At 35.0% G+C, this 13358-nt stretch overlaps 1 protein-coding gene across 9 annotated transcripts in view; it reads left to right on the forward strand.

The window, feature by feature from the left end:
• The window catches only part of TBC1D19 (TBC1 domain family member 19), a 120415-nt gene that overhangs the window by 57729 nt on the left and 49328 nt on the right, over nucleotides 1-13358 (forward strand). For all 9 annotated transcript variants that reach the window (XR_005129005.2, XR_005129006.2, XM_054688503.1 and 6 more), the window contains 2 exons: nucleotides 4331-4441; nucleotides 12396-12468. Coding sequence is in view for 7 of the 9 variants with exons in the window: in XM_054688503.1 (XP_054544478.1) it covers nucleotides 4331-4441; nucleotides 12396-12468 (184 nt within the window). In the remaining 2 variants the exon portion in view is untranslated. The remainder of the gene's footprint in view (nucleotides 1-4330; nucleotides 4442-12395; nucleotides 12469-13358) is intronic.

A 13358-nucleotide genomic window follows, 5' to 3' on the forward strand; every position in this document is an offset into this window, starting at 1 on the left:
AAACAATCCAGTCAAAAAATGGGCAGAAGAACTTAAAAGACACTTTTTCAAAGAGGAAATGAAAATGGCCAACAGGCATATGAAAAAAATGTTAACATCTCTCATAATCGGGGAAATGCATATCAAAACCATAATGAGTTGCCACTTTACACCAGTGAGAATGGCACATATTAAAAAAACTAGCAACAATAAATGTTGGTGACGATGTGGAGAAAAAAGAACTCTCCTACACTGCTGGTGGGAATGCAAACTGGTCCAACCACTATGGAAAGCTGTGTAGAGGTTTCCGAAACTACTGAAAATGGAGCTACCATATGATCCAGCAATTCCACTCCTAAGGATCTACCCAAAGGACACAAAAACATCAGTTCCAAAAGATCCCTGCAGCCATATGTCTACTGCAGCACTATTTATAATAGGTGAGACGTGGAAACAACCCAAATATCCCCAAATAGAAGACTGGAGCAAAGATGTGGTATATACACACAGTGGAATACTATTCAGCAATTAAAAAAGATAAACTAATGCCATTTGTAGTAACGTGCATGGAGCTAGAAGGGATTATGCTCAGTGAAATAAGTCAGAAGGAAAAAGAAAAATATAGGATGGTTTCACTTACAGGAGGAATATAGGGGAACCAAATAAGAGATCAGGGAAAAAAATAACAACAATAAAAAACACAACACAGCAAAACAAAAATAAACAGACAACTATAAATAGAGACATTCTGCAGGGGGCAGAGGGAGCAAGAGACATCAAAACAAGGGCAGGAAGAGCACAAGGGATTATGGTGATGGTGCACTGGTGAATTGGTGGTGGAAATTCTATGGGGAATACACCTGAGAAAGTAAACATTGTATAAAATAAATAAATAAATACCAGTGACTGTAAGTCATGTACCCTGCTACTTAACACACGTGGGTACTCAGTGAATCATTTTTATTTTTATTTCTTCCCTGTTAATTAGTAGCCTAGCAAGAACCGATAAAGGTCTGAACTAAGAGAACACCTTTGGAAATGGAAAGAAGTCAACAGATTTAAAATAGATTTTAAAGGAGGCTTTGGGATCTGATTAGATAAGGAACTGTGAGAAAAAGAAAAGTATGATCTTTAAGTGTCCAGATGGAGTAATTGGGCAGAAGTAACTTGCCCTTGTGATAGAAAATACTGGAGAAGGAACGGGTTCATTAGCAAAGATGAGCTTAATTAAGTTTGAGAGGCATATCAAGCATTCAAATAGAACTCTTCAATAGGGAGTTGGAACCCATTAATTATTTTAATGCACCTTTCTTTGATTCTACTCTTATACCTTATGTATAATCCATCAGCAAACCCTATCAGCTTACCTTCAAAATATATTCAGATCTAAACACTTCTTATCACACCACTGCTACCTCTCTGGTCCAAGTTACCATCTCTTGTCTGGACTATTTCAGATGCCTCCTAACTGGTTTCCTGTTTTTCCCTTACCCTTGTGGAGAATCTGTCCTTAGCAGTTTCCAGAGGAAGCCCTTTCAGTACAATTCAGAATAGTGACTCTTCTAGTATCCAGTTATTTTTCATGTCATTCTACTTAAAAATTAAAGTCACAACAGTGAGTTTACACATCCTACTTAGTCTACCCTCTCTGAATTCATCTCTTTTCTTTCTTCCTTGTTCTACTCTAACCACTTTAGCCTCCACGCTTTCCCCTGATTTTCTACCCATCTAAGGGCCTTTGCTTCTTGTTTTCTCTTTCTGCAATGCTTCCTTCCTCCCACACACCTCCAACCCCACCCCCCCATACCTGCCTGCATATTTCCTCACTGTTGTCTTTGCTTAAGTGTCTCCTCAGCAAAGCCTTCCCTGACTTCCTTGCATGGACCTTACATGCTTGCAACTCCTTATCGCTTTCTTACTTTTTGACATAACTTTTATCATGCACCATACTATTTTTCTATTTTGCTCTATGCCTGTCTTCTATTAGAAGTTACACAGGAGCAGGAGAGTCTTTCTGTTTTGTTCAGCTATACCAGTTACACAGTCACGTAGTGGAAAAGACTTACAAGACTTCATAGGCACAGCCACATAAGGCTTTCTTTCAGCAAGAAAAATGAAGCACATGCAAACAAAGAGATCCAAACTTCAGGCACACCTCCTAGTGGCATCTCTCAGTTGCACAGGATGTGTTTTGTCTTTGGATTGAGAACCACCAAGATACAAGTAAGAAACTTTGGTCTTGGGAGTCAAGACACAAATTTTCCAAGAGATCTTTTATATCCCCACTGGTTAAATTAGGTGCAAAACAGCAACCTGAACATTTTCCATGAACTATGTAAATAAATTGATATAGAGTACCTATAAGGTGCATTAAATAGCACATTATAAATGAATAGTTGGTACATTCTATCCCATCATGGCCAAAGATCACTACCAGACTTCCATAATCTCTGGAGCTACCACAAACCAGCTGCAAGTCTTTCCTGTCCTTCACTGCTCTGTCTCTAACTAGAACAGTGCTTAAACCATTGTTGTTCAATAAAGAATTATTGAATGAGTGAGTATACAAGTGAATGAATCTTTCACATTTTCTGAACCTGTTGGTTCATACCTTATTGTCAGTATAAAGCTTTCTTAGAAATAATTTCAGGCCTTTCGGAATTTGAACCGAGTAAGAAGTTTGTACCTGTATGTTGATTGGCATTATTTCTTTTAGTTTATTAAAGGTTTCTCGCAAACTTTGCTTTTCTAGCACTTAACAGCTAAAATGTCATGTAAGTTTGTATGGTTATCTTTAAGCAAGTTTTCTCCTTAATTGTCATAACATTCAGTTTCCTTAAGGACTGTTGCTGAATTGATCCTCATATTATTCATACTGAGATTATTCATTAATTCAAATTATTTCTATAATTTGAATATTCTATAATTATTTCCTTATAGTTTTTGCATTTCTATATTTTCTCTTATCCATTATCCAGATATTTATAATTTCTTCTCCTTTTCTGTTCTGTGTTGTGATTTTCCCATGCAGTATGATGCCTTATTTGGATAATCAGGCTAAATTGTGCTATTCTATATTAATCTGTATTTAACACTGTTGAGTCTCTGCTAAATATTTAATTTTAAAAACAAATACCATTAATATTTTTAGTTTCAATTTAATGTTTGCAATTTTAGACTTTATAAATCTTTGGTATTACAACACATTCCATTTTATTAACCATTAGTTTCCATTTTTATTAAGACCTTCCTCAGATATGATTGTGTTTCTGTCATCATCATCTCCTTCACTGGATTGTTGATGAATTCTTTCAGAAGTTTCCATTTGAAAATATTTTTTTTTGACCATCATTGTTTCCCTAAATTGCATGTTAATTGTTAGAAAACATATAAAGCAAAACTTATAATACCCTCACACAGCAATAAACAACATTGCTATAAATTTAACTTAAATATTATAAACACTTTTTGTATTATTACCTACAGTTCCCATATTACAGTATACAAACCTACTATCCTGTATTTTCTAATGTGAGTTAACCATAATTTGTCATTCCCACTAATGGAATATTTATGCTTTTTCATATTTTTCTATGATAAACAGTACTTCATTACTGTTCTTTCTGTACTTTCTTTGTAGGTATCTTATTTTCATACTTATAGAAATGAGATTTCTAGAATAACAATATGCAAATATCTAAGGCATTTTTATATGCTTAATTTTGAAAAGTATATAAATGATCTTTCTTATTAGCTTGATTTCTGAAATATCTTACTTTTTGCCCCCATGTATTTAGTTTAGAACTTATATCCTGCACTGTTGCTTTTTCTAAAAACTATCTTCCTATAAACCTTGTCAATATCTGTTTTTAAAAGGGTTAGAGTTGGCTTTAAAATTTTCCCTAGCAGGGGGTGGGGGGAAGCAAATATTGTCTAAAAAAATGTAAAAAAAATAAAACTAGAAAAAAAATAAAATAAACACAAAGGAAAAATAAATTTTCCCTAGTAAAATATGCAATCAAGTGATTTTTATTTTTCTATCACCTTCCCTGGTGATATATCTATAATTAAGCAATTTTTATTTTTGCCTATCATCAAAAAGGTTTCTTTTTAACTACATTTAATAGTAGATCATTAGTTGGACTATTAAGCCATCCTAACTAAAAGAATGTGTATGGTATTTTAACATTTCAGTACAATTTTATAGTATTTTACAGTGTACTTAAACAATATGTATAATCCCAAATAGTTTCTAATTTTATGGTGATACACCAAGAATATGATTGCCAATTTTATAAGTATAAACCTTTTATTAAGAAACTAACAAATTTTGTTGGATTTGTCTTTAAAGGTATTAATTAATCTTCGCAACCCAAATTATGAAAATGGTGATTCTCTTAGTTTCAGGACTCATTTGGGTTTAATCCAGGTTCCTCTGAAAGTGAAAGACATCCCTGAATTGGTAAGTATAGGCATTTAAAATAAATTAGCTTACTAAAGAAAATAATCAGAAAAATATTTCAGTGCAGCATGTATCTAAGTGATAAGATAGCCTCACTAAATAAATGAATAAGGTGAAAGTTTTTGTTAGAGAATGAGTTGCTTTGCTAGTAACTCAAAGATGAACTTGCATTAATCTATAAATGCTTTTTTTAAAAAATATTTATTTTTTTTTTATGCAAACAAGAGTTGCGGCACAGGCCAGAGATGTTGGGGGGTGGGGGGTGCGAGGATTCACCAGAGACAGAGTGGGGAACAGAACAGGCAGATTGACCTAAGTACACTGTTGAGGGGAGCAGCGGGCGAGTCAGGAGAGGTCTGCTGTGCCATGTGGGTTGCTCCCTGGCCAGCCTGGGGGTCGAACTTGTGCTGCAGAGGCTGCGGATAGCTTCACAGGTTGTGTCTTAACCCCTTGTGCCACCAGGGAGGCCCTGTAAATGCTTTTGTATATCCCCATTTTAATAAACATCTTAGATTTGTAAGCAGCTTGTTGGTATTCAGGTACCTATAAAACTGAAATGATATAATTTCATAAAATATCAAGAAAGGTACATTTTGTTTAGTTCAGCCAAGCTCTATTAAGTTCATGACATGATCACACACTGTGGGAGACGTGGGAGAGTAAGAGTGAACTAGAGATTGTCTTTACTCTGGCGACTATCACTTTTGACAAGGAAGTTAGTTTTAAAACGTAGTAATTATAGAAAGGTAGAAAAGTTTCCTGAGTAGAATGAAGAAATTATCACTCTTGGAACTTGAGGTGATGATGCTAAATGAAATAAATGAGGAAATAAAAGATAATTATAAGATGGCTTCACTCATTTGTGAAATATACATAACCAAAGAAAAACTGACAAAATTAGCTTTTAGATTCTGTGAAAAACATGGTGGTGATCAGAGGGGAAGTGTGGGGGGGGGACAGCGGGAAGAAGGGGTCGTGTGACAGTGTGATAGAGTTTTGTAAACATGTGGCAAAGCAAAAAAAAATTTGATTGACAAAAAGAAATGTATCAGTTTTCTTTTGTTAAGGACCTCAACATATGGTATATGGAAATATAAATGCTGTCTTGTCTTTGGTGAACCTGAGAAAAACTTGTAATTCTAAACTTTACTGTTATTAAAATAGCTGATGGGAGACTGGTACATGAATTAAACATGGAAGGAGAAGGTCAAGTCTAAAGCCTGCAGAAGATAGGGGGTATGGATGAGCAGTGTGCCAGTAATCAGTTTATTTTTCAGGTCCAATCTACCTTTTCTTGTTCTACTTTATTTAACTGGAGCTGGACATTATAAACATTTCTCTGTTGCCAATGAGCTAGATGTTAGACTTTGTCAATAGAGAGTTCTGAAGGGACACTGGAAGACCATAGCTAGAGAAAAGGGCTTCTCTTCCTGGATCCCTTATTGGGACCAACAGATCAGCAGCAGGGAGCCTGGTAGCTCTCACCTGGGCAGCTGTCAGCCCACCAGCTCCAGTATGTACCCTCCCTGCACATCTCTGTGGTAGCATTCTCTCTCCACAAAGGTGTGACCTGTGTTGAGGGCAGGGCATCCTTTTTGTGTTCTCAATTTCCTTCTTGTTTCACTTACCTTTAGCCTAAAAGTCAGAGTTGTTTTCTACATTTGTTATTTCTGTTTTTTTCCTGTTCACATTTCCAGTTTTTGTTTCCTGACTGGACACTGACTGATGCAAGTAGTTGATTTTCTTCATAGACCTTTAGAAAAGCTCAGAGTTTGGAGACGCCATATGTTATGAAAGGCCATGGTGAGCCATGGGGCTAGAAATGCAGAGTGTGAAATCCATGTCAGGAGGGTTTACACCTCTCAGACTTCTACTGCCCTGCATAGTCATATTCTTTGGAGAAATAGACTGAGACACACTATGAACGCAGAAGCCTCAGACGTAGAGCAGGATAGCCAATAGGCACTGTCTTGAAAACAGAGAAATTAAGTGAAAGTTGACTTACTTGTAAGGGGATTTGAGAACCCTGACAAAGAGGTAGCTGGCTGGCTGTAAAATGTCTCCCAATGAAGGCTACCACACTCTGCCCAATTCTTGCAGACAGAGCTTCTAGTCATTTTTAATTCCCTCATTTCTAAATATGAATCTTCCATCTTCAAAGACTGAGACCAAAATGAAAACAAACAAAAATTAAAAGGAAGAAATACTTCCTCTGAGTACTTGTGACCACTAATAACCTTTTCAAGTTTGAATTTATATTCACTCTTACAGGATAGTATAAGTCTTAACTTGGCACCAGCTTCGCTTAGATCAGTAGAATAATGCAGGGCAGAAAGCATAGCATGTCACTGTGTCAGTGTGCCGTTAACAGGTAGACCTTCACTGTCCTTACAGCCAACCAGAGGCTACTTCCCATCCCCCACAAGGAATGTATACCTTTGGAAGTGACAGGTCACTTAGGTACAGTGTGGGAAAGCCTCTTACACGATAGGAACCTTTTCTTGTAATTCACATGATGATACCTTCATGTCCTTTCAAGAGACACCACCTCAGGCCTGTGTTTCCAGTAGACTTTTATATAGTTCCACGCACAGTCCTCCATTTCAGATTTAATTTACCAGTCATACTTTTTTCAGCAAATAATGTTGCTTGGCAAAATAGCTGGTATTCCTTTGTAACCCAGTACATTTTTGGAATAACAGTGCTGGGAGATCATCAACTTAAGGTCATCTTCACATGAACAGAGGAGTTAGCTTGTTATGAATGGATTCTTCCCAATAAGACTTAAAAAATCATTTTTCTCAGAGAAAAGATCTTATTTGTGAAATAAGAATGGAATTTCATTAAAACCACAAAATAAAACATTACAGAATGCAAAGGAGCTTTTAGGAATCAAAAATATGGTATGCAAAGAAAAGATTGTAGAAGATTTGATTTTTCTCTATTTTAGTAAAGAAAATCTGTGTCGGAAAGTAGAGTAAAAGCAAAAAGCCATAAGGAATGAAAAATGAGAGGTAAAATATTTTTTAAATTAGAGGATAGGGCCTCCCCTGGTGGCACAGGCGGTTGAGCGCCGCCCTGTGAAGCTGTCACAGCCTCTGCAGCGCTGCTCCCATCAGCAGTGTATTTTGTCAGTCTGCCTGTTCTGTTCCCCACTCTGTCCCTGGTGAATCTTCTCACCTCCCACACCTCTGGCCTGTACCCCAGTTTTGTATGCATAAATAAATAAATCTTAAAAAAAAATTAGAGGATAAATTCAGGAGGGCTAAAAACTGACCAAGAAGAATTCCAGAAAGAGAAAACAAAGGTAAGTGAATTATTAAAATTTCCAAGAACTGAAAGACAGATTTGCAGGGTGAAAAGGCCTACCACACCCATGTTATCAAAGAGAAAAGACACCAAAACACCTTTGCAAAAAGGAGGATTCTAGAAACATTTTATAAATAAAAAAATAGTATATATATAGTGTTAGGAATCAGAGTAGCTTTGGACTTCTTGGCAATATGAATTCAAGCCAAAGATTTTAAAGTAATGTCCTGAAAAATTTGAATGATTTCAAACCTAGGTATCTATATGTACCAATAGTCAGTCAAATGTGGAATTGAAGTAGACATTTTTGGTTCTGTATGATCTAAAATATTTACTCTTGTTCCGGGAGCTATTGGTAGAAGTGCTTTAAAACAGGCTCCTAAACTAAAGGTGAAATAAGGGACACAGGGAATAGGGTCCACCCTAAGAGGAGAGAATTTCCAGAAAGGCAGAGATGAGAAGTTTCAGGACAAAGGCCATTCAACAGATTTGAAGCACAGTGGTCTCAGTTTGGAGCAGGAGATTGGAGGATTCTAGGGTGAATGCTTGCAAGAAAAACACCAAAAGTATGGATGATTTGTCAGACTCAACCCCATGCAAAATTGTATTGTGGGGGGTCTTTTCAGAATTGTTAATGAATGTAGGAAGAGCCAAATGATTAGAGAAAATTAATTTCATTATCAACTACATTGAAAAAGGTAAGAAAGGAAACATTTATAATATATTACATGACTCAGCAGTTCACAATATTTAGTCATAATTATACAGCTATTAATACGGATTTAATCAAGAATTAGGATGAAATTATATGAGAATGATGGAAGGAGGAGAGAGTGTAATGAGCTCAAATCCTTATTTCCCATTTAAAAAAAGATATCTGAAGCTGGTGAATTAAAAATAGAAATGTACACTTGTTACTTGAAATACTATGATGAATACCAGAGAAAAAGTGAAAGTTATTGTCCCTGGATAGTGGGCTAATTATGATTGTGTATGTGCTACGTCTTTTAGCTGATTTGACTTCTTAAACTGTTTGCTGCATGTAGAAGTAGTATAATATGTGATTAGGTGGTTAGATTCTGAGGCCAACCAAAAGATTTAAATTCTTGCTCTGTCACATTAATGGCTGTGTGACCTTGAGCAAGTTTTCATGACCTGGAGTCTTAGTTTTCTCATTTGTGAAATATGTTTAAAAATAACATCTTATGCAAATATTGTACAAATCAAAAAGTGAAAAAATATATATGGGTAGAATTATGTCCCCCCAAAGATAAGTTAAAGTCCTAATCTATAGTACTTTGAATGGGGTATTATTTGGAAATACGATCTTTGCAGATACATTCAACTTAATGTCTTACTGAAGTAGGGTGAGTTCTAAATCCAATATGACTGGTGACTTTATAAGAAGATGAGACAGAAGGAGAAGTAAATGACAGTAGGGGCAGAGGTTGGAGTGATGCATCTATAAGCCCACAAACACCAAAATTTGCCGGAAACAATAGCAGCTAATAGAAAAGCATGAAACATACTGTTCTGAACCTTATGGTCCTTTTAACTTCTTGATTTGGGAATTCTAGCCTCCAGAACTATGAGAATAAATATGTGTTGTCTAAAGTTAGTGGTACTTTTCATTTTATGGCACCCCTGGGAAGGCAATGTATTAAAATCATACAGATTGCACTTGGAGCATAGTGAGCAGTATTACTACTAAATAGTCTTATTCCTTAGTTATTTTTTTACTAATTGCTATACTAAACTATTTTTCTAAAGTGTAAAAAGGCTTACTACTAGTGGATATTACTAGTATTACAAAATACTGTGACTGTGCAGAAGAGGAAGTGACAGATTCTTCTAGTAGTGGGAAGTCTTCTCCGAGGTACTGCCATTTGAATTAGTTTGAAGAAATTTGCTAAGAAACGGAAAAGATAATATATGAAAAGATTCATCATGAGTGGGACAAATTATGTCTCTGTCTGTCTGTGGGAAAGTGGAACTGATGTGGATTTATAACTATTGGGAAACCAAAAGCCTGTGGCTAATTTTCAAGAAATTGTGGCTGTACTCACTAAGAGTATGGTTAGTCTTTCTCTTCCTACCCTCTTCAGGATTACCTGTCCTTACCTGCCTTGAGTCATTTGGCCTGCTACAATGATTCTGACTCCAGGATGCCTGGTTTATCTGTGACCCACCCTGGTGTGTTTGTTGGAGGAGTGAATTTGGGGAGGTTTCAGTGAAACTTGTTATCCTGTAATGGATGGTCCTTAAATCTAGCTCCGTTTATGTATTGTAACTATTTAAGTATTGTACATTGTATGTTCATTAATATTAAGAGGAAATTTCTTGAAATTAAAATGTGTTAACTCTAACATGATTTACTAATTCCTATTTACTAGTTCAGTCATATGGAGGCAGCAGATTGCAACTGAATCTCAGTGGTATGGTTCAGATTTTACTGAACCCCTCCCCTCTCCTGCTATGAGAACTTAGCACCGTGCCAAGTGCCCGGGATGAAAATGTGTGTATGAGAGACAGTCGTAATCTTCCCAGATCTTTAGGCTAGGGGGTAGATAGGCAGTGAAGGTATAACTTCAAGATGATGTGTTTATATGCATATGTTTATATGCTTTGATAAAAGATAACACATGTGCATAGAGAGTTATTTATATCAGCTTGGAATATCAAGGAAAGAGTCCCAGAAGACAAGCTACCTTGGGTGTATCTTGAAGAAAATCTGAGATAGGGCTGAAGTGTACTAATAATGAGTAGAAAAGGTAATCCAGAACAGTGAAACAAAAAATCGGTGTTCAGAATTTTGTTTGTTCTTTAATAGTTCTTTAGCATAAGTAAAATTCTTCATTTTGCTTATATACTCTAAAATGGAAAGATTTATTGGACCTAAGTTGTTTCCATAGTATTAAGTTCAAGCTTATTTTAAAAAATCAAATTTGGGCCTCCCCGGTGGCGCAGGGGGTTGAGCGCAGCACTGTGAAGCAGTCCGCAGCCTCTGCAGCATGAGTTCGATCCCCGGCAACCCACATGGTACGGCAGACCTCTCCTGCCTCGCCTGCTGCTCCCCTCAGCAGTGTTTTCGGTCGTCTGCCTGTTCTGCTCCCCGCTCTCTCTGGTGAATTCTCTCACCTGCCAGAGCCTCTGACCTGTACCCCAGTTTTTGTATAAATAAATAAATCTTTAAAAAATCAAATGTTATCATTGATTCTAATGATTTTAATGAGGAAAGATTGCTGAAAATAAATGGATGATAGTGATTGAAAATGGAAGAATAAGTTTTACCTCTTAACCATTAAAAATTGATGCATAACATAAGATGTAGTGCTTTTTTAAAGTACAGGTAAAATCAAGTTTACTTAAAAATTAAAATATGATGGTAGTTATTAAAAATCAACACAAAAATGAAATGTATATTTCTGTTAGACTAACTGTCTTGAAGGGACATTAATAAATCACTAACTTAAATAATAATAGATCATTAGGAAGGATTAAGACTAATTCCATTTTTTAAAGGAGAAGAAAGTTTGGTTTTAACAACTAGAATAGTAGCAAAACACTGAGGAAAATATTAATAGAAATATTTAATTACTTAGGGAATAAAAGTAATGTGAATAATATGAGGTTGTAATATATTTTTAAAATAATGGACAAACATGATTACTTTCCCTAACATTACTAGAAAAATAGAGGAAGTCTGGAGAATAAATTTAATTTATTCTTATTTTAACAGAGCACTTGGTTGTCTAATTTTACTTAAAAATTAAGTTGTTTGGAACATTTGCACTGTTTAGTTGATTAAGAGCTGAGTGAATTACAGTACCATAGAAAGCACAGATGCAGAATTATATTGGTAATTTTAGACAATGATTTTAGAAAATAAAGTTGATAAGTGCTTCATAAACTGCATGTTTCAGGAAAGATTTGAATGCTATTAGTACTCAAAAGGATAATTATTATTTCTTATTTTACTGATTAGTCCATTACCTAAACAGACAAAACCAAGGACTGTTTAAAGAAACTTTTTTCCTTCTTATGATGTTTTTAAAATTTTTTTCATGTAAATAAAATATGCAATTCAAGGATATCTTTATGTTTTCTACTTGTTTTTTTCCTAACAGAGGAAAAAGTTTCTTTAAAAAAAAAAACAAAAAACAAAACACAATGGCGTCCTTTATGGTGGTTAGAAAGCACCAAAATATAAAACTATTTTTTGGTAGGAAAAATATGGGGAAAAATAGTACCAAAGGCTCTACATTTTGGAAAAATATTATGTGTTTAAGTTTCTTTTCCCATTATATATATATATATTAGTTTTCATGGGTTTAAGTTTGTTTTCCCATTATATATCTTATACATATTTTTCCGAAAATTTTGTATCTTTTCTATTCATCTTTATTTCACAAGAAAATAGTAACAGTTACATATGCATAATAAAAAAAAATCATGGTCTTAAATTTGGACTAATGTATTACTATTTAAAAGGTCAGTAATGTCCTTTTCTTTTTTAGATATTTGTATGAAGCAAAGATTCATTTAACATTATAGTTTTATTTAGGTTGATGTTTAGGTGAAGGTGATATTTTTCTAATAATGGGCAGCAAACTGAGATGTATGTTAATTCTGTGTTATTTTTCAGAAAGAATTCTTTGTGGAACTTGGCTTAACAACAGGACAACTGGGTATCGATGACTCCACACAAGTGCCTCCTGGTTAGTATTTTTCCTAGATGGTATATAATTAATGATAAGAGTGAATTGAAGATTTATCTTGTCACTCCCAAATTAATATAATAGTTTTTTATATGTGAAAACTAAGCATACTTTTTGCCTCTGCTTGGTTACTATTAATTACTTGATAGAATCCTGTACATTACAATTATCAGAGTTCAACTAAGTTTTATCTTTTTTTTTTGAAGGCCTTGAAAATAATTCTGAAAAGTGATTAAACATACCTAAGTCATTTTGTTGGCAAAATCTTTGTTGATAGTTTTTTTTTTTAAATTGAAGTAACATTACTTATAACATTATATGAATCTCAGGTGTGCATCAAATCATTAAAAATCAACATGTCTGCATATTACATTAGGTTTACAACTAAAAGTCCAATTCTGTACTTCACCATACATTTGACCCCTTTTACCTATCCCCCTCCCTTCTCTTCTGCTAACCAGTTATTAATTGGTCTTATAGTCTAGAAGTTTATTTTGCTTTGTTTAGTTCAGCCATTTGTTTGGTTTCTCTGTATGTCACATATCAGTGATATCATACTGTGTTTGTCTTTTTCCATCTGGCTTACTTCACTCAGCACGATAACCTCCAAGTCCATCTTCGCTGAGTAGTATTCTATCATGTATGTGTACCACATCTTTATCCAGTCATCTGTGAATGGGCACGAGTTTGTTTCTAGCCCTTGGCTATTGTAAAGTACTGTGACAGTAGACATGGGGGTGCATGTATCTCTTCAAATCAGTGTATTTGTATTTCTTTGGTAAAATACCCTGAAGTGGGACAATGGGATCATATGGAATTTTTTTGTCTTCAAGTTTTGAAACTACTTTCCCTTAAGACTACACCAATTTACATTCCCACCAACGGTGTGT

Source organism: Talpa occidentalis, unplaced genomic scaffold, assembly GCF_014898055.3.
Source record: "Talpa occidentalis isolate TD23 unplaced genomic scaffold, MPIMG_talOcc4v2.1 talOcc4.6, whole genome shotgun sequence".
Taxonomy (NCBI): Eukaryota; Metazoa; Chordata; class Mammalia; order Eulipotyphla; family Talpidae; genus Talpa; species Talpa occidentalis.